General features: G+C 61.6%; 2 protein-coding genes across 5 annotated transcripts in view; one reads left to right on the forward strand and one right to left on the reverse strand.

Moving 5' to 3' along the window:
• Window positions 1-3,071, forward strand: part of RHOG (ras homolog family member G) — a 32,862-nt gene extending 29,791 nt beyond the window's left edge. The window contains exon 2 of the mRNA XM_006032074.2: window positions 912-3,071. Within this exon, the coding sequence (XP_006032136.1) occupies window positions 950-1,525 (576 nt within the window). The 5' untranslated portion in view covers window positions 912-949 and the 3' untranslated portion in view covers window positions 1,526-3,071. The remainder of the gene's footprint in view (window positions 1-911) is intronic.
• Window positions 3,072-5,170: 2,099 nt separating this feature from the next.
• Window positions 5,171-19,751, reverse strand: part of PGAP2 (post-GPI attachment to proteins 2) — a 19,514-nt gene continuing 4,933 nt past the window's right edge. For 3 of the 4 annotated variants that reach the window (XM_025213781.1, XM_006032075.3, XM_014523929.2), the window contains 3 exons: window positions 16,026-16,132; window positions 8,001-8,109; window positions 5,173-7,537 (listed from right to left, as the gene is read on the reverse strand). In XM_025213781.1, coding sequence (XP_025069566.1) covers window positions 7,407-7,537; window positions 8,001-8,109; window positions 16,026-16,132 — 347 coding nt within the window. In that variant the 3' untranslated portion in view covers window positions 5,173-7,406. Of the gene's footprint in view, window positions 7,538-8,000; window positions 8,110-16,025; window positions 16,133-19,751 lie in introns of all 4 variants that reach the window. The other variant, XM_014523930.2, reaches the window with a different exon arrangement.

A 19,751-nucleotide genomic window follows, 5' to 3' on the forward strand; every position in this document is an offset into this window, starting at 1 on the left:
GCTGCCTCGTCCCATGGGCTTTCCGCGAGGCGCGGGAGCAGCCGTGCCTGCGTGCCGCGGTGCGGGCTTCCCAGGTTGCTGGGCCTTGCTGGCTGTCCTTTCCCTGTTTCTGCTGCACGTGTCAGGGTGGTTTTAAGCCGCCCTCAGAGACGCTGGGGGTGGGGACCGTTGCTCTAGGATTTTTGTGATGTTGGATGGGGATAAGTCACTTAGGGATGAGAAGGGGCCTTGCTCCTCCACAGATGCAACTTCAGCTCTTTTCCCTGCAAGCACAGCACCTGTCTGTCTGCCCAGCATCCAGGGATCGGGTACCATCGCCACCCCCCCGCCCAGGCCGAGACTTCCCCCCCCATGGGCGCCTGTCCCAGGGGTGTCTTGGCACCTACGCTCTCCAGTCTGGCCCCGGTGCAGATGTGCTGAGGCCCTTGGGGGCTGAGCTTCCTGCCTGGCGGTTAACCTGGCCTGTATTGTTGTAATTATTATGCACATTTATCTCCACAAATGCACCCTTGGATCCCCTGGGCTCAGAGGAGATGCGACGATGCTGGGCAGCGATGCCTCCTGAGACCCTCCCGGCTCTGCACAGCAAAGCTGGGGAGAGGGCAGGGGGCAGAGGAGGTGGAAGTAAAACAGCATCATCTTAGTGGTGAGATGCTGCTTCAGGCTTAAACCCCGCCTGACACCTGGAGCAGTAACAGGGGAAGGGACAACCAGCAAAGCCCAGAAGTCTGGAAAATCCCCATAGCAGAGCACAGGCATCGCTGCCCCTAGATCATCCCCGACCCGTGGTTGTCCAGCCTCCGCGGTGATGGAGAGCCCACCGCTCCCCCGGGCGTCCATTCCTCACCCCTCTAACGGGGCAGAAGTTTTTGCTGAGATCTGGGATAAACCCTTGTCCGTCTTGTCCGCAGGCCGCTGAGACGGAAGCGAGGGACGCCGAGCCGCCGGGATGCAGAGCATCAAGTGCGTGGTGGTGGGCGACGGAGCGGTGGGCAAGACCTGCCTGCTGATCTGTTACACGACCAACGCCTTCCCCAAGGAGTACATCCCCACCGTGTTCGACAACTACAGCGCCCAGAACACGGTGGACGGCAGGACTATTAACCTCAACCTGTGGGACACGGCCGGCCAGGAGGAGTACGACCGCCTCCGGACGCTGTCCTACCCGCAGACCAACGTCTTCATCATCTGCTTCTCCATCGCCAGCCCGCCCTCCTACGAGAACGTGAAGCACAAGTGGTACCCGGAGGTGTGCCACCACTGCCCCAACGTGCCCATCCTCCTCGTGGGCACCAAGAAGGATCTGAGGAACAACCCTGAGACCATGAAGAAGCTGAAGGAGCAGAACCAGGCGCCCGTCACCACCCAGCAAGGCATCACCCTCTCCAAGCAGATCCACGCCGTCAAGTACCTGGAGTGCTCCGCTCTCAACCAGGAAGGCATCAAGGACGTCTTCACGGAGGCCGTGCGGGCCGTCCTCAACCCCGCCCCGGCCAAGCCCAAAAAGTCCTGCGTCCTCTTGTGAAGGGGGAGACTTGGGGGGTGGGGGGGATCGGAGAGACACCTGAGAAACCTCGTCTTGGCCCTGCTGCCTCTCGCGACGCCAGAATGTACAGCCCCGAGCGCAGGGTGCGGCCAGGACTGCCCGCCTCCCCCTTTCCCGTCCGCCTCCCGCCGCGCGGCCTTCCCGTTCAGGAGCAGCTCCCCGCCCGGGTACCACGAACCCACGGCTGTTAGCGATAATAATAAAGCCCACGTTTGCACTGATGCCGAAGTTGTCTCAGGTCCCGTTTCTCGGGGGGTCCCGTCCCCTGGCTCCCCCCCTCTCCTCTGGGGTGAAGCCCAGGACAGCCCCTCCATGCCCGAGCCTTGCAGCTCAGCCTGGCCGGAAGGAAACCAGTGCCTTACGACCCCACTGCCCCGCGAAGGCAGCCCTCGAGCCAACTGACACCACCTGCCCCGCGTCCCTCGTCTCGTCCCACGCCTTATCGGGACCGCAGGAAAGCAGGATCCGAGTTCGGGCCCGACACCCAGAGAAGCCCTGCCCTGCCCTGCCGCCGGCTAACGGGTGCGGGTTCGGTGTTGCGGCAGCACTGGTTGGAGAGCGACGGCTCTCGGGCACCTCCGTTCTCGCCGCGTCGGAAAGGCTTTCTCCGAGCGCCGTCTCTGGGGCTTTTTACCCGCACGCGGCTTGTTCTGACGGCGCTGAAATGGCCCCTTCCCAAGACACGAGGGCTGGAGTCTGGCCAGCGACCGGTTCCTTGCTGTACCCCGGCGCTTCTGGGCTCGCACGCAGAGACCCTGGATGAGCTCCCGCCGCGGACCCTCCTCCTGGGACCCAACGACCGTCGCAAGCTGCCGGCTTCCCTGGCTCCCCTGCTCCATGCTGTGGTCCTGCTCCTGATTTAAGAGGCCAGTGCTGCCCAGCAGAGCGGCTGTGCATCCTGACGTCCGGGGACCAGCGCAGCCCCGCTGCCTCCGGCTGCGTCTCGGGGCGGCCACCAGCCTGGAGCCTCCCACGGTACTAGCCAGATCCCCGTCTCGCTGCGCCCTTGGATCCCCGCTGCCAGGCTCAGCACGAAGCAGGATCAGGCTCCTGGAGCGTTATCAGCCCCCCCGATACAGAAGGGAAAGGCCTGGTGGGGCGTCCTCGGCTTCATCCTCTTGGATGACGGGGAGAGGGGAAGCTGTTGCCTGCCTTGGGATTGGCAGCAGGAGGAGGGAAGAGGTCGTGGCTCCAGCCCCCAGGCCCTTCACGTCCATCCTGGTGCGGTGATGGAGGAGGCTGCCTTCCCTGTGATGCCCGCTCCAGGTGGGGCGGAGGGGGCAGCAGGGTGCCGGGGCGCTGAGAAGCCATGCACGATGCCCATGGGTCAGCCCCGGTGCGGGGCAGCAGGGGTGATGACCGGGAGCTCCCTGTCCCCATGCCAAGGACGTGGCTGGAGCAGTCGCTCGGGCAGGAGCAATGCATGCGGCTCCCGATCTCCTCGCCGGTGCTGCGCCGGGAGGAGCTCGCGAGCGGGGCGAGATCGGTGCCTTCCACTTTGCTTGTCCTTAATAAACGGATTTGCCCGGTGTCTCCGTGCCTGGTGGCTCCTTGCTCCTCTCCCCTGACCGCGGAGCATCAGCAAACCCAGCCCTGGGTGCGAGCCTGGGGCCTGGTCCTGTGCGGCGCTGAGCAAATCCCCCTCAGTGCCTACCCGTGCCTCGGCCAGATGGGACAGCCTCGGCTCCAGGAGAACCCGGTGGGTGTCAAGACACCCCGCACCCACGTGGCCTCTGCTACTGCCTGGCTGAGCAGCCCTGGCCAGCTCCCTTTGCCTGCAGGCTGCCCTTCCCACTGCAGCCCTGGGAGTGGGGGGTTAACTGGTGCTGGAGGAGCCCGGAGGCCGGGGCTGGACACCCCTTCCTCAGATCTGCTGAGGAGGCAGCAGCCTTGACCGGCTGGGTTTCCACACACACAGGAATTTAATCTGCCTGGGGCTTGGCGCCGTGCCCTGCCCGCCCACGGCCCCTCTGCCAGGCATGGAGGAATCTCACCCCAGCCTGGTCGAGGATGGCGAGCTGTAGAGACCCAGCTGGGGCATCTGCCCCTAGCCGGGCTGGACAGAGGGTCCCTGGGCTTGCATCTCCCCTGGGGCCGAGTTCAGCTTTGCTAAGCAGGGAGCTGTGGGCAGGGCCAAGAGGGGAGACGGGAGTGTGGCATGTCACACTCCCCCAGCTCTGCCACTGACCCGGCGGATGCCCCTGGGTGCATCACTTTGCCCTCCTTCCCCATGCTGGGGGCTGGACTCCAGCCACCCAGCGCCGCGGGCAGGAGCCGTCTCCTGCCCGTGGGCAGGAGGCGCGTGCTGGCTTGGCCTGGCCCCGAGCCAGCTGGGCCCTGCATTGCAGGGCCCCGGCTCCGTCCCGCCCCTGCTCGGCAATGCAAGGAGCCCTTTGTCCGGTGGCTCCGGGCAACAGAACCTCATTGTTCCCGGGGCCAAGGGATTTCACTAGCAAATCGGCCCAGGGGAGTGGGGCTGAGCCGGGGCGGGAGAGCGCTGGATCTGCGTGCGGAGCGGACTGGTGCTCCCTTCCAGCCCAGGGCAGGGCTGGCAACACCACGTGCCACCCCTCGCTCCCGGCAGTGGGGCTACGGCAGGGTCTGAAGACCTGGATCCATCTCTGCCCGGCCTTGACTCCCTCCGGGATGCCTTGTGCCTCAGTTTCCCCAGTTGTACCTCGGTGCTAGGCTCTCAGGCGAGGGGTGGGGCAGCTGAGACAGGGATCCTTGTGGATGGCCCAGCTCTGCACCCCTGTCAGCGCAGGAGGAGAGAGGAAAGCCTCAAGGAAGCTACCGTTATGCTGCTGCCCATCACCACGGCCTCTGGGCCCTGCCACACCTGCCCGGAAGCGGCAGGGCTGGGATGCTGGCAAGGGAGGGTGAGGGGGGCCGGCGGGGAGCGGCTCCCATGACCTCACTGGGTTTGCCCATTTCCAGCATCCAGAGATGAGGTCATGGCCAGCTGCGGGGTGGGGGGCTTCAATGCCTCCCGGACGGCTCAGGCCAAGCCCCGCAGGCACATGCTAGCAGGAAGGGAAACTGAGGCACGGCGCTGGCCAGCCGGTGCGGCCCTTTGCAACCCAGGAGTCCTGGCTGCCAGGGCCTGGATCCCACCCGGGCAGTCAGGAGAGCCGCCCCTGATGTCCCATCCTGGAGTCAGGCCACGATGGACCCCAGTGCCCATCCCCATCTGGGCATGGGGCCGGGGTGCTTGGGTCCCCGGCAGGACACAGGCCCAGGTGGGACGCGCTCGCCCTGGGGACCCCATGTCCTGGGCACGTGCTTCCCCCTGCCCTTCGCACCCTCATCCTCCTCCTCTTCCCTGCCCCGTACCCCCAGTCTGCCCCATGGGGGGCAGCGAGGCCCCCATCAAGGCGCCAGCCAAGGAAGCCTGGACAATGGGTGTCTGCGGAGGGTGGGACAGAGGCGGCTCCCCAACAAGGGGCCTGTGTGCGAGGCGGTGGCATGGGGCCAAAGGTCCCCCCCCGCCCTGAGCCATGCTGCCTTCCAGCCCCGAGCCAGGCCAAGTGCCGGGAAGGTTGTGCCCCGGGGCAGCGGGTGGGAGCCACAATGGGGCCAGTGTGGCAGCCTGGAGGGGAGGGAGACCCAGGCACGGGGAGAGCAGGGCGCTGGCACCCAGCCGCGATTAACCCCTTCCTCTGCCCCACGGCATGGGTGGGGGGATGGCTGAGCCACTATGGGGGTGCACCATCGTTGGTGGGAGCCCCACGTGGGACCTCATGGACCCCGGGGCAGGGAGCCACCACCGCCAACCCAAGCAGCCTGCGAAGGAGCTCACAAAAATACTCAGTGCTTTATTGCATCCTTGCAAAATATACATCTGGCTGTACAAGGGGCACGCAGGCCAGGCACACGCGCACACACACACACACGCACACGCACACGCACACCAACTAGGCAGGGAAAGCAGAGTGCCGACAGGGCTGTGCATGCAGGGCGCGCGCCGCGGTCCAGCGAGCTGCTGGGAGCCCCGGCTGCAATCAGTGCTGGGCAGACAGCTGGGGTGGCCTTGTGCTTGCTGGGCTCGGGAGCGGCCCGGCCCGGTGGGAGTCTCCCCTCTCTCTGAGCGGTCTCAGAGGCTCCCCGGAGTCAGACGGGGCAGGGGGCAGGCACCCATCGACCTGCCAGAGAAGGGGACTGTGTCCTGTCTGTGCTGCAGTCAGTGCTTGGGCCACCTCAATCAGCCCTGGGTCCTCCAAAACAGGTCCTGCGTCTGCCCCTACATGTACCGGGTGTCCCTGCTCCGTCTGCTGCTGCCCTGGCCAGACCCCTCCTATCCCCTGGCTGCTGTGCTGAAGGAGGCTTCTCTAGCTTGAGCTTCTCCTGACAGCCCGTGCCCTCACCAAGGGGCTGCCCGCTGGGGTCTGGCAGTGTGGGTCAAGAGAAGGGTGCATGGAGGGAACCCCCTGCTAGCTCCTAGCCAGCTGGATGCAGCAAACCAGGGGTTTACCTATGCCACGCCTGGCCAACGTGGGCTCCACACGTGTCTGGACTCATGCCTCGCCACCCCACTGCAGGTGGCCCAGGGCCCTGGACCAAGGCCTGCTGCTGGCACGAGGCCTAAACCAGCATGTTTGGTCCCTCAGCTATGCACCCACCACTCTGGCCCTCTGACCCATCCTTTCCATGCTCTCCTCCTCGTGCCTGGAAGTCCCTGGAAACCTGGCACCCAGAGCCCGTGGGCAGTAACCGGCTTGGCTCCCAGCCCTCTGCTTTGCTGAGCTGCTGGGGCTAGCTCCGGCCCTTTAGTGCCCTGCCGTAGGGTCACTTTGTCCTGATCAGCAGGGCCCTGGTGCAAAACATCCGAGGGGTGATGTACCTGGGGCATTCAGCTCCAGGTGATACAGCTGCTGGAGGGAGGCTGGGAGAGGGTGGCCACGCAGGTGGAGCCGGAAGCTGTCAAAATTCAGTGATGCATTGGTACGGTGCACGCAGACCTCAGGAGCCATCGCCAAGCCCCCACCTCGCTGCTGGGCATCAGCCAGACGTGGCCCCACAAGGCACAGTGGTGGGGCAGCCGGAGGGGTCGGCACTGGGGCTTGTGCCCGGCCCTTCCCACCTGTGCTGAACTCACGGGAGCAGGGGCGAGGGAGGTGGTCAGGAGGAGGAGGGTCGGTGGTGCTATAGCTGATTCCCCTCTAAATAGTCCAGCTGCTCCTCCCCTACCAACTGGGCTCCAACCTGGGGCAAGAGCTGCTTCACTCAGCCCGGCAGAGCGAACACAGGGTGCACGGGGGATCCAGCCCCCGGCTGCCCATAACTTGGCCTGGAAGCTCAGGAGAGCAGCGAGGGGGATGCGGGTGAGGATGTTGGCGAGACCAGGATGATGCCAAGGTCAGGCCCTTCCCGGAGGTGCCGGCCAGGGCCTTGAGACCCCACAAGCAGACAGTCCTTCCTTGCAGGAGGTTTCCTCCAGCTTTCTTCCCCGCCACGGCCCAGAGAGGGGACCTTGGACAGGCTGAGAGCTGGTAGGCAGGCAGCTCCAAGCAGCAAACCACGCTCACGGAGGATTCCCAGCCAGCACCCGGCTCTGTCCTTCAATTGGGGCCGCGATTGTTCCACGCTTGCAATGTTGTTGCAGAGGCTCAGATGCAGCGACGGGTCTGAGCAGCGTCTTTCGGGCAGGCACAACCCCCTGCCCCAGCCGGCTGTTTGGAGGCGCCATTCACCATCGCAAACACAGCGGTGCCGCAAGCCTGCCAGAGACGCAGCCTGAATGCCCTCTTTGTTCTCCTGTCACGCCAGGGCTCTCCCCGGACGCCCGCTGCTCAGCACGGCAGTAGGAGTCCCATGGTCATCGTGGGTGCGGACAGTGCGGTTGTCGGGCGGGAAGCGTCAGCTAGAAGTGCTTGTCCTCCGGCACCGAGCTGACCACCAGCTCCTTGTTGCCGAAGTCCCAGAAGGCCGTCATGTGGAAGGCCATGTTGGAGAGGACCACCAGGTACTCCAGGAAGGCAAAGATGGTGTAGGCTGGGGGAGGAAGGAAAGACAAGGGGATGAAGGGGACGTCAGTGCAATGTCGGCCGGGGAGACAGCCTCGTCGCAGAACGTCTCCCTCCTCAGGGTCACAAGATGAGGCGACTGAAGGCAAGTGAGACCCTGTCCCTCTCATCGAGGAGCCTGGAGAGGGTAGCAAGACACTCTCCTTTCCAGAGGGCCTATTTCAAACCCGGGCCGTGCTGGGAAGGGAGCTGTAACTGCCTCCTTCCAGGGCCCGGCAGGAGGCCTACCCGAAATGAATCGGGAGTCTCTGCCCATTGCTGCCACCAGCACCGGCCTCTCACCTAGCCACTTTCACCGAGGCCAGGCCCTGCGAGCAGGCTGACCCGGGCAGGGCTCCAGGCTGGGGGCTGGATGCCAGCAGGGCAGGCCAACAGGGTGACCGAGTAAGCCAAGCGCTGCACACACACAAGGCCAGGGTCAGGGCCATTACCTCCGGGCTGGCAGTACCAGTTGTGGTGGAAGTAGACGCACACGGCCAGGGTGAAAGTGAAGAGGTTGAAGACGAACAACAGCAGCTTCCACCTGTAGGACTTGCGCTCCTGGAAGAGAGCGAGGGAACAGGGTCACTTGCAAGCCTGGAGGCCCAGCCCCTGAGAGCGGTCCATGCCACAGCAGCCACATTGCAACCCATAACCCCAGCCTGTGAGCCTCCAACATCGGGGGAACAGGCCCCGCCAGCTGCTGGCACGGCATGGCAGGGAAAGCCCCACACTCAAAGGCAGCTCCTCCGTGCCAGACAGCTGGCAGATTCCCCCTGCAACCAATGTACCTTCCCAGCACCTATTGCCCCACCAGGCCAAAATGCAGGGTTGTCTGTCTCCACGCTGGCCACAGTGGGCTCAGAGACAGGGCTGCCTGGGTTCAACCCTGCCCCGACACCTGCTCACCAGGTGGCCTTTGGCAAGTCACTTATTCTACCCTGCTAAACAGGGATGAAATGCACAGGCTGGCACTGTGACAGGTGCTCTCTGTCAGATCTGCTCGGCCATGTGCCCTAGGCCTTCTGCTACCTTGCCCACGTACGCACACGCCCACCACGTGCTGCAGGCCCTCTGCTACCTGCACACACGGACATGCCCAGCCCAGGAGGAAACCACAGGGTTTGCCCCAGCTCAAATCACCCAGCGCAGAACCCGTCGGGCCCTCAATAGCTGCACAGACCACCTGGCAAGGATGGTCCGTGCCAGGCAGCTGCTGTTTATGGGGCTGCTCCTGGCTTCAGGGAAGCCCAAGGCAGTTCGGGACCTGTCCGTTCTCAGGATCCTGCCTGTCCTATGCCACAGGCCATTGGTGGCTCCTGGACCAGGCTCTCCTGCTTTTCTGCCAACAGAAAGGGTCCCAGAGCCACCAAGCAGAGGCATCCTGGGGTCCATCCAGTGCTCCCTCCACCCCTGTATGGGAGTGAGAAGGCTCCCTTCTGTGCACCTCCTGCCCCCAATGCTCCTGCATCGGGTCCCCCCTTCCCTCTCCCCCCAAAAGCTGCCCACAGGCGCAAAGCCCTAGGCAAACACTTGGGCAGTCACTTCCCCATAGCATCGGCTGGGAGAAGGGATGGGAGCCATAGGCCCCAGGCTGGAGCTGGGTTTGGAGCTACACCCCTGCCCTCAGTGTGGGCAGCAAAGCTGGGGCTGGACAAGGAGCCTGCGTCCTGGGCAGGATGACAAGGGCAAAGGCCAGAGGGGAAAGGCTCCTTCTTACCCCTGCTCCTGGGCAGTGGGAGGGGGGTTTCCCCCAGTCTGACGCTGCAGAAACTTTGCTCCCCCGGGGCCGGTGAGAAGGAGGAAGCTGCCAGCCGCCCCAGCAGTTTCCATCACCCCAGCGAAAGCGCGACTGGGTAGGCGCCAAGAGCAGCATGGGAACAGGCTGTCGCCGGAGGAAAACCCAGAGGGGAGGGCCAGCGCCATGGCTCACACCCCAGCTGGGGATGCAGGCAGCTGGGGCTCGGGCCCCAGCCGCGCCATGGCTCACACCCCAGCTGGGGATGCAGGCAGCTGGGGCTCGACCCCCAGCCCTGCCACTGCCTCCCCACATGGCCTTGGGCAAGACACATCACCCTCCCGCACCCTGCCTCCCCCTGCAGGTGGAGGTGAGGAGCGCTTCCCAGCGGGGACGGTCTGATACGGGCCTGCAATGGACACAGCCTGCCCGGCCTGACAGAGGGGCTGGACCAGCTGGGGCACCGTGGCGGGGCTCAGCCAAGGCCCCTGACGCTCCGTTTGCCCGCCACGAAAAAGAGGAGCAAGCAGCTTAGGAAACCCAGCTCTTAACCCCTGCCCTACCCAAGGCCAGCCTCTGCCCACACCTGGCCGGGGGACACCCATTGGGCCTCCTCTCCAGCTGTTGTGCGGCGAGCAGGCCAGATGGCACCACTGCTGCTCTCCAGCAAGCGGAGGAAACGCTCGCTGGCTCCAGCCTGGCCCTGCCAAAGCCCGCGGGAGGATGCCGTGTCACGGCAAACCTGCCCTGGTGCCCGGGCCTGCGTGGGAAACGAGCCTGGGCGGGAGAGGCTGTTATGTCAACTCTTGCACAGGAAAAAGCAGATCACCAACCACCTTGTTTTCATGCAGGTGGAAGAGCGCGCGAGAGCAAACAGCAGTGCTGCACTCCCGCGCCGGGGAGACGAGCTGCAGCCCGCGCCCCTTTGATCCCGGCGCCCGCCGGCTGCTCGGCCAGGGGCGCTGGTTGCTCCCCACATCCCTGCAGCAGGTACGGAGGTCTCTGGGAGGATGCAGGAGCCCGTCACGGCCTCTAAGACCTGCTCTGGCTCCGGCTGCAACAAGCGTCAGGGAAAGCTCTAACCCCCGAGACAGCCTGAGCTGCAAAGACCCCTGCCTCCAGCCCCGTCCCCAAGGTCAAGGGCATGCCTACAGAGGGGACTCCAGCCCTGAAGCCGGTGCTGGGACTAGCGCAGCCCGACGCCTCGGGCTCAGCGTGGAGCACGGCCTGCTGAGAAGCACGGCTGGGCCTGGCTGTCTCCGGCGAGCTGCCTGGGGCACATCAGGGGTGTCTGGCCTGGGAAGCCCCAGCCCCTCTATTTAGTCAGGCAGACGGTTGCCAGCCTTGAGGCGATGCATGACCTGTGCGCTCAGGATTCAGGCAGCAGCCAGAGCTTCCTCCACAACACCCCCGCCCTCCACAGCCAGCCCCTGCAGACTCTTAAGCCTCTCCAGGTATCTTCTACCATCCACTCAGCCATCCAGTTCTCCCCAGCAAGGCTTGGCTCGTACTCCCCCAGGACCTGGAAAAGACCCGACAGCCCAGCTGGGACTCGTGAGACCCTGAGCTGGTCATCCGGCTCCTCCCTGCCTCAGTGAACTGGTCTGTGGAGTGGGCACAGTCCCCACTTTGCTGGGGATGGGAGACTCAGAGAGTGTTTGCAAAGCACATAGTATCTCTGAGTGGGCAGCAGCGATTGCTTTCCCCCCCCACGCCAGCCCCAGAGCAGGGAAGAGCCCTCAGAGCCCTGCAGAGGGAAGCTATTAACCCTTTTCCCCTACACTTTTCAAGGACCTTTTCCTTCAGAGGCTTTCCCCCCAGAAATGTGCTGCTATCAGGACTTGCAGCATCCTGGGACCGTATCCGAGACCTCCACACTGCACAGGGCTGTGTCCCCAGCTCAGCATGTGCGTGCTCTGCTTCAGAGCCACATCTGAGGTTCCCATGCGGGGACAAGTGCAGCCCCTGGGCTGAGAACAAAGTTTGTGGATATTTATAGCTGGCTCCTCCGAGTGACCAGCAGCAGCAGCAGCAGCAGCTGTGCTCTGCACTCGCGGAGCTCTGTGCATGCTGGAGGCGCGAGGGAGGTTAATCTGGGGGAGGGTGTGAGCGTGCTCATGATTTGGGGCAGCCTCTCCTGGCTCCGAAACCAGCTAACAGCTTCAGCCTCGCTAGTGCGAATGGTGCAAACCCGCTTGCTGACGGCGAGCCCAGGGGTGGGGGGCGACAGCCACGTACATAGACTGCACGGACCGTGCTCCCTGCAAGCGCCAGGTGAGCCGAGGGCCTGATCAGAGGCGGAAAAGGGTCACCCAGCACCCCTCGCAATGCAGCTTTGAGGCGAATGATTATCTTACGCGTTGCTGGTCCAAGGCACCAATGCAAACACGAATGCTAGGAACTGCTCTGCCCGCCACCTCTGGGGATGGACACGGTTAAGTGCTTAAAAGCAGCGTAGAAATGAGCAAGTCAAGGCAACCCCCAAATGCAAAAGCAGGGGGAAGCTCAGCTATGCTGACCTCACAGCAGGGGACCCAAACCCTTGGGAAAGGCTGTGTACCTTGTACACGAGAGGCAGCACCTCCACCCGCCTGCTGCTCTGGCGTCTCCCGTTCATGCCACCCCGACCTGCTTCATCCGAGAGCCCAGGCCGCAGCACAGGGGACAGTGAAATGGGTCTGCTGAGGGAACTGACCCGAGATAACTGTGCGCCCGGAGCTGCCCGGGGATCGGACGGTGGAAAGCGCGGAGCCCAGCGACGCCAGCTGCCATGAGTGAGGCTGGTGTGTGCACGGGCAGGTTGATGAGACACAAACCCAGTGCCCTTCCTGGTGCTGGCTTCAACTCCCCTCAAGGCTGAGCCTGGGAACAGGGAAACGATGGAAGAGGGGGGGCTTCTGCACAGCCACCCCCAAGCACCTGGGGTCAGAGGGGCCCTGCCCACCCCCACAATGGAGGCCAAGCTGCTGGCCGTGCCCCTGCTCCTCCACCCAGCTCTCTCCTGCCCCGTTCTGCCTCTTTGGCCACTGCCCACTTCCTCCCACCCCCCACCCCGCTTTGCTGCAGCGCAGCTGGGCGCTGAACGCCAGTGGCTGGCACTTCTACTTCCCCATTGCGAGCAGACTCCCCAGCGCCTTCCTGCCCTTGCTCAAAGGCGGTTGCAACACACGCCGTGCAGAGTGCAATGCTTTTGCAAGACGACAGATTCCTGTCACACACGCAGGCACACGTGTGGTGCAAACGCGGGGACAGCCGAAGCGCTGCACCCCGCCTCGAACCAGCACTGCATTGGCCTGGAAAACAGACCTGGGGAGGATCCCTTGTGGCCCGTATGCCAGCCTCTCTGGAGCCCCTTCCCGATGGTCTCTACACACAGAAGACAGCAGCCATCAATGAGACACGCGGCCCGTCACCTACGGGAACAAACACCTTCTTGGGAGCCCCCTGGACTCAGCTCTGCATGCTTAGCAAAGGCGCAAGTTGCAGGCCCTGGGCTCAGTACTCGGGCACGGAGGCCAGGATGAAACCAGGCTCATTCCCGGTGCATAACACTGGCTAGTAATTAAGATTTCCACCAGTGGGGCTGCATGTTGGGGGTAGGGCTAAACTGGAACCCTTCCCTGGGGCCCCAAATGGGCTTGCTACCCTGCTTCCTTCCTGCTGGAAACTGCCTTCCTCCTCCTCCGCTGGACTCCCCCGCCCGGCTGCAAGGAGGTGGCAGGAAGGCGGCCAGCAAAGCGCCCAGCCCAGGGGCGGGAAAGGAGATAGGGGCGAGCGGTGCGCTGACATCACCCCCCGCGACACTTCATTTGCCTCTGCCCCGAAATAACCCCACCCCCCCAACTCCCACGCTGAGAATTTCCCACCGGGTCAGCAACTGCTGCCCCAGCGTCTCTAATCACTGCTGAGACGGGCAGCCCAGCCTCGACGCTCTGCAGCTCGGCTCTGCAAGGAGGAGGGAGGAAGAGGAGGAGGCTGCAAGGCCACTGCTTGCTGCAGACAGGCAGAGTTCCCCTCCCCTCCCCCTCCGCCGCAAAATGCTCTTGATGCTGTAAGAGACGGGCCCAAGCCCTGGGTGCAGATGCAGCGGGGAACATGCAGGGCGCCGAGCAGCCTGGAGCCGTGCTGGGTGCTCCGTCTCCCTCCCGGCTCCTCTCACCTGGGGGCTCACAACCCCTGGCCTCAGCCCATCGTCCAGAAACCCTGCTGCACTGGATGCCTGAGGCTCCCCCCCCCCATACTTTCACCCAGCACAGCTGGGGGCACGTGACCCTTCTCCAGGGCATCAGCAGGGTGCTGGGCAGAGCCAAGAGCCCTGGATGTCACTGGTGGGGCCTGCTAGGCTGGTGTGCAGGCGGGGGGCTGTCCCTGCACAAATCAGGCTGCCTTGAGATATCCAAACAATAAGGGAGGGGCAAAAAAACCCCATGAGGTTTTGCCGTGAGGGACCCGTTTGCAGCAGGGCTGGAGGCACGACTGATCGGAGAGGGCAGGAGACTCCACCGCAGCCCCGCTCCCTTTGCCCCAATTCAACGGCATTGGGTAGAGAAGCACGTGGGTCCCAGGAGACTTCTATCAGGAAAGCAACAGCACCACCTGCCTGCAGCCAGCAGCTCGCAACCCTCAACGCGGTCCAGAGAAACATGGGGACAGAAGAGGAGATGGACCGCAGGTGCTGGCAGGTACAGGAGACCAGCGCCAGGCTGCCCAGGTCCTTATGCTAGCTCCATAGACCATGGCCAAGCCACGTAACCACCCGGAGCATCAGTCCCCACCAGCTCTCAGGCAAAGCCGGTGCTGCTCCTCTGCTCCAAAGACGACTCTCAGTGCTTCCCCACCCTGTGCTGGAAGGGAGCAGAGGGCTCAGCAGAGGCTGGGTCCATCCCTGGCACGCCTCGTCCAGGCCCTGATGCGCAGAGCTAGTCAGCAGGATGGTTTCCAAGGCAGGAGGAGGAAGTGGCAGGCGGGGCAGCAGCAGGCTCAGCCCAAGCCAACCCGTGGCAACCCCAGGACCCCCGGAGTGGGAACATGGGGAGGCCAAAGGATGCTCCAGCCTGGCTGATGAGCGCTTGAATTGGCATGGCTAAGTGCAAGGCCTGAATCGGCGCTGCAGCTGCTCAGGCACAGGGGGCAGGATGACAGCAACCCCTCCCGTGAACTGGAGGACCAGAGCCAGGCTCCGAGCTATTTAAACTGGTGGGACTTGCACATCCAGCCAGCCAGGCACAACCGGCACACTGCAGAGGCGATGGGAGCCACTGCAACATGGGCCGGACACCGTGCCAACCCTGGGGAGAAGCAGCCCTTCACGTACCTGAGCCCAGCCACAGCCCAGGGCAGCTCTGGCCTCTCCCCATGTCTAGGTATCTACAAGGGCTCTGGGCTCAGCCTGGCTAAGCAGCCGGCAGCACCCCAATGCCCACTGCAGCAAGGCCCTCCGTGGTGCTGCCGGCTGCTTGGCCAGGTTGAGCCCAGCCCAGGGAGCAAGGCCCTTTGGGACCCGCCTTGTGTCTCCTATGGAGACACCCCAAGGGTCTTGGGTACTGGGAGATTGGGTATCGACCCCAGCCAACGGCACCAAGCACAGCACGCCCTACACTGCGCATGCATCCCCACGGGCCAGGCAAAATGTGAACGAGCCAGGGAGGGGGTCAGTCCCGAGAAGGGGCCACTCAGTCACCTCTGTCTATACCCCCACCCCGCAGGGCTCTGAGCACCCTGCAACACAGGCAAGCCCTGCTGTCTACACCTCCCGAAATTCCCCTGCAGGTGGAAGGCGCCCGGCACAGTGCCCTCTATTCTGCAACTGCAGAACAAGCTTCTTGCTATCCACATGCCTCAACCGCAGCCTGGAGGATGTGGCTGCATTACTGGACCTATCTACAGGTCTCCCTGTCCACCCAGCTCTTGAGAATGGGAGCAAGGAACCTTATGGGGGGACTTCTGTCTCAAGGACCGCTGCCGCTGTCCACCCCAAGCTCCCTGCATATCTAAATCAACCATCCCACTGGGTACAGACGGCACGAGAGGGCAGAAGCACATCCGGGGCTGAGGGCAGAAGGTGAGAAGGAAGTTCTGGGCTCTATTTCTGGCTGGACAAAAACCACAAACAAGTTGTGTCCCCTCGGTGCCTCCATTTACCAGCTGGAAAATGAGCTCAGCTCTTCACCTTTGAAGAGTCCTCTGCAAAGTGAGTACGGATAGTGGGGAACCACTCCAAGATCCTTAGGAACGGGGTTTACGGCAGGGCCGGGCACAGGTTGTTGCTTGGCCAACACTGCCCTCAGGTGGCGAGTTCCTTCCCCGCTTCCCCGTACAAAACCAGGAGGCTTCACCCTTTCTCCAGACACCAGGTCCCTGCCAGCAAAGCCACCAGACTCCCCCCTCAAAGGCAGGCAGACCCCCACAGACCGAGTGCAGTAGGGGAGGGAAAACAGTTGGACACAGGAGACCTTAACCAGGTGCCGTCTTAAACACTGGCTCTGGTCTGTGGCCCAGAGTTTAGGAGGAGAAGGCAGGCCCTGAAAGCCTTCAGCCATGCCCCATTGACGTTTGTCAAGTGGGCGGATGCACGATTTTCATTCTCTGTAGTTCCCGCTGTTTTGCCAGCCTGCCCCGGCCCTTTCACACCCACAGAGGGACAGAGACAGAGCCACAAACCCTTCCCTCCACCAGGCAAGCGCCCGACACCCTGCAGAAGCAGCAGCGATGGAAGTAGAGAAGAGAAAGGTTACTGTACCTCGGGACTTACTGTGTGTTTCTTAGTCATTCGCCACAGTATGCACGTCAGGAGCATATGACCCAAGGCCGAAGCAATAAAGAGGATGAAGGCGTTTTCGTGGACTGCTGCATCGGGGAGACATCAGATTTCCTGTTAGTACTGAGCATGGGGAGAGGCCAGCAGCCCAGGCGAGCTCCCTGAGGAGCGCTGGCCTGGCGGGGCCGTCTGGCAGCCGAGTCGGACACGCTTCTGAACGTCCGCAGTGCAGCCCGGCGGCGAGCTGGGAACCGAGAGTCCGGGCGCTGGGAGGACTCCCCTGACCCTCAAGGCTGGGTGCCTCCAGTGACAACCGAGCAGAAGGGAGACTCGGCGCTTGGAGCAGGATAAGGGGCACGGGTCTGAGAGCCTCCCTCTTTGGGGAGCCGTCGGTAACGGCACAGCTTAGTGGGACCAACTCCTAGGCTGGGGGGGGAGGGGGTGTTAAATCAAGGCTGCTAGGCAGTGTCCTTGGATGAAATGGGGACACTGGGAATGGGAGGCTGAATGCCTTTGTGTCTATGGTATGCTCCAGAGGCCTTAGTTAGCAGGAGGCAGAGAAGGGCAAAGAGTTATCAGCAGATTTTGCTTCCTAAACCCATGTGACTGCTGCATAAGTCTCAGGTCAGGGTCATTATCTCAATACCGCAACTGGGAAAACAGAGGTCTGAAGGGTGGCCTGCACAGATGGCTAGTGGTAGAAACCCACAGAGTCTCTGCTCCCAGTCCTTTGCTTTAACTATCAGACAACAGGTGAGAAGAGTGAAATCTGGTTAACTAGTCACCGGGACAAATCATCATCACTATGGTCTCGCTGGTCAGCACACTGAATCCCACTGATCTGTGCACAAAAAGCTTTGGCAAATTCATCATCTGTTAAAGCATAATTAGCTGTTTCCATACGTGCACACGTGCTAAAACACAATGCAATTTGCGCCTAATTAGTCAGCTGAGAAAGTCCTGACCCATGCCCTTCAGAGCCCCAGTCAAACTACTCTGTAACGAGAACCAGCACATGATTATCTGTATAATCGTATTGTTCTCACCGCAATGCCCAACGTTGACATTTAGCCCTTGGTAAGGCTGGAATATATGGCTTTTTTCTTCATGATAAATGTCACTTGGTATGGCTGTAATATATGGCTTTTTTCTTCATGATAAATGTCTAACATCACTGTTCGTCGCATCTCAAAACGGGGCAGGCAAAATAACTCTCAAGAAAGTTAAAAATAGAAAACTGCTGATAATTAGGCACCTCACCCAATCCCTAGATCTTGCTGTGCTAGCTTTGCAAACAAGAGCCAGGCTCTCTGGGCTCCTGATGGCACGTGGTTTCCAAGCCAGGCCAGACCGATGCAGCTGGGTGGTCCTACGCTAGAACCCAGGAACCAAAGGTATCGTCATGCCTAGTAGTGCAGCCCCTGCAATTTTGAGGGTGCCATATTTAAATCCTAAACCTCCCCCACAAACTCACCCACCAGAAGCCCGGCGCTCATCAGCAGCTCTATAACCAGTGCCACCAAAGTACACTTGTTTCACGGAAGGAGAAGCTTGCAAATCTGCTTGACAAGAAACGATAACAAGGAAATAATCCCTTGTGAAAACAGCAGAGACAACTTGCCAGGGGCAATTAAATGAAGCTTGTTTTCGTTTCATGCTCCAATTAGATCCTGGAGTGGTCCCTTTGGCACTGGACCCTGCATCGGGAACAAGGAAGCTGATCAAGGCCAAAAATCAGCTCGTAAAGAATGGGGCTGGGAGAACCGATGAGTGCTCCGGCGTGTCCCCTTAACCTTGCATGCACGGGCCTGTGGTACCCCTCTAGCTCTATGCTCTCAGTGCACTCAGGGACCAGCCTGAAGATGCAGCTGCAGGGAAGGTCAGATTTGGGTGGCAGGTGTGACAGAACAGGAACAGACTGTAGCAGCGATGGGGTCTTTTGGTGTGATGGGAAAGTTAGTACTGGCCTGTTCCAAGACTTTGGGTACTTCAGAGAAGCAAGTATATCAATGCACTTCCAGTGCCAGCCCCACCCCTGGAGAGCTTCTGTGCAACAGTCACTGTTTTGGGGCATACACCGTCCTGACGCCTCTGAAGTAAATGCCTCAGTGAGTTGAGGAAGGCACCTCAGGTCAGCACACAGCTATTGTGGTGAGGAGCTAGCGAGTTCTGCTCCCCTGTTCCCCTGAGCGTGGTAAGAGTGAGACGTGTCCATTCCTTCTCACCTTTCTCAACCCTTTCTCCCTCCAGGCTTGGAAAATCACCCACTTCCTATTGACAGCTGACACCTATATAAACTTCCTTCCCTTCCTTAAGAGAGCAGAGCGGTGGACCGCAAGCCCCAGAGCCTCCAGCCCTTTCTCTGGGGACCAGGAACAGCAGTTTTCCTCTGTGAGCCTCACACCTGACCTGGAAGGCGTTTCTGGGAGAATTCAGTCTTGATGGCCCAAGCAGTCCCTGGTCCTCTGCCAAAGCTGCCAGCAACAGGGCCAACTCATGCCCTATTTAGGCAGCATCTTTCGTTACATGGCAACTCGTCCAAAACCCGCAGGAATGAGACCCAACCACCTCATTCACAAAGGCCTCCTAACAAGTATCAGATGGCCACGGGGAGGGGACACTACAAGTGGGCACCAGCTTTTCAGGGCATCTTGGCATGAGCTGGGGAACCTGAATACATACAGCATGCGAGTTCTGGTGGATTTGCAGAGCTAGGGAGCGGCTGCATGATTGCAGCAATTCGGGAGGTGCCTCCAGTCTGGCTGCCTATGGGAGGTGTTGCAATTCTTCCAGAGGTGGCACAATGGAGTCGAATCTACCTACCCCTGTACCCCAGCTGGATAATAGGCAAGCTAAGCAGGGAAGCCGTGTCCCTGGCCTCTCTACGAGGAGAGGAGAGAACTGACTAAACAGCATAATACACCCCCAGTGCTGATGGGGAGACGTAAAAGGACTCATAAGGACAAAAGGGGAAGCGTCACGGGGGTGCACGGGCAGTGCCGGGGAAGAGACTTGCACTCCTGCTGCGGTTAGCTGCAGGACCAGGCATGATCAGAGAAGGCAAGCTGGACTGGAAATACTCCCCTGTGCAGAAAGCAAGTTAGGAGCTATTCAGGAAGACTGTGAGCCTCCCCAGGACACCTGCCCCGGCCTGGACACCAATCCCGAGCAGTGAGGAAACTCAAGCTGGGAAACACCTGAAGGGGCATTATTTTTGTCTAGCCCTGTGTACTCAACTGCACGAGGAATGGAGGGCAATGGTGGGTTCACAACCCTCATGCAAAACCCTCAGTGGGACCATGGACTGAAGCTCCCAGAAGCATCTCCATCTGGAGGGCAAGTCAAGAGCCCATGCCAGGGGTTGTTGCCAACTCTGTTCAGACCCCACAGCCCTAAAGGCCCATGAGACTGTGGATTGTGATCCCACACTTCCCTGCAGTGACCCAAGCCCAACCCGGAGCTGTTATAAACACGAGCCCACAATCGACATGCCTCTGCCTGACCCAGCACTGAGGTAAGCAGCAGCGTGAGGCTCAAGCAGGGAGGGGGTGTACATTGCACCTACTCAGCAACTGGTGCGTGAGCAAAACATGAGTCACTGGCATGCTCTGGGCGCTGGAGAAGCACAGGTGGGGAAGGGAAAGGCTTGGGAAATAGTAAGAGCTTCTAGGGTGTGTCATTCACACCCTTCCCAAGTCCTTTTCCTGC

Source organism: Alligator sinensis, unplaced genomic scaffold, assembly GCF_000455745.1.
Source record: "Alligator sinensis unplaced genomic scaffold, ASM45574v1 scaffold364_1, whole genome shotgun sequence".
Taxonomy (NCBI): Eukaryota; Metazoa; Chordata; order Crocodylia; family Alligatoridae; genus Alligator; species Alligator sinensis.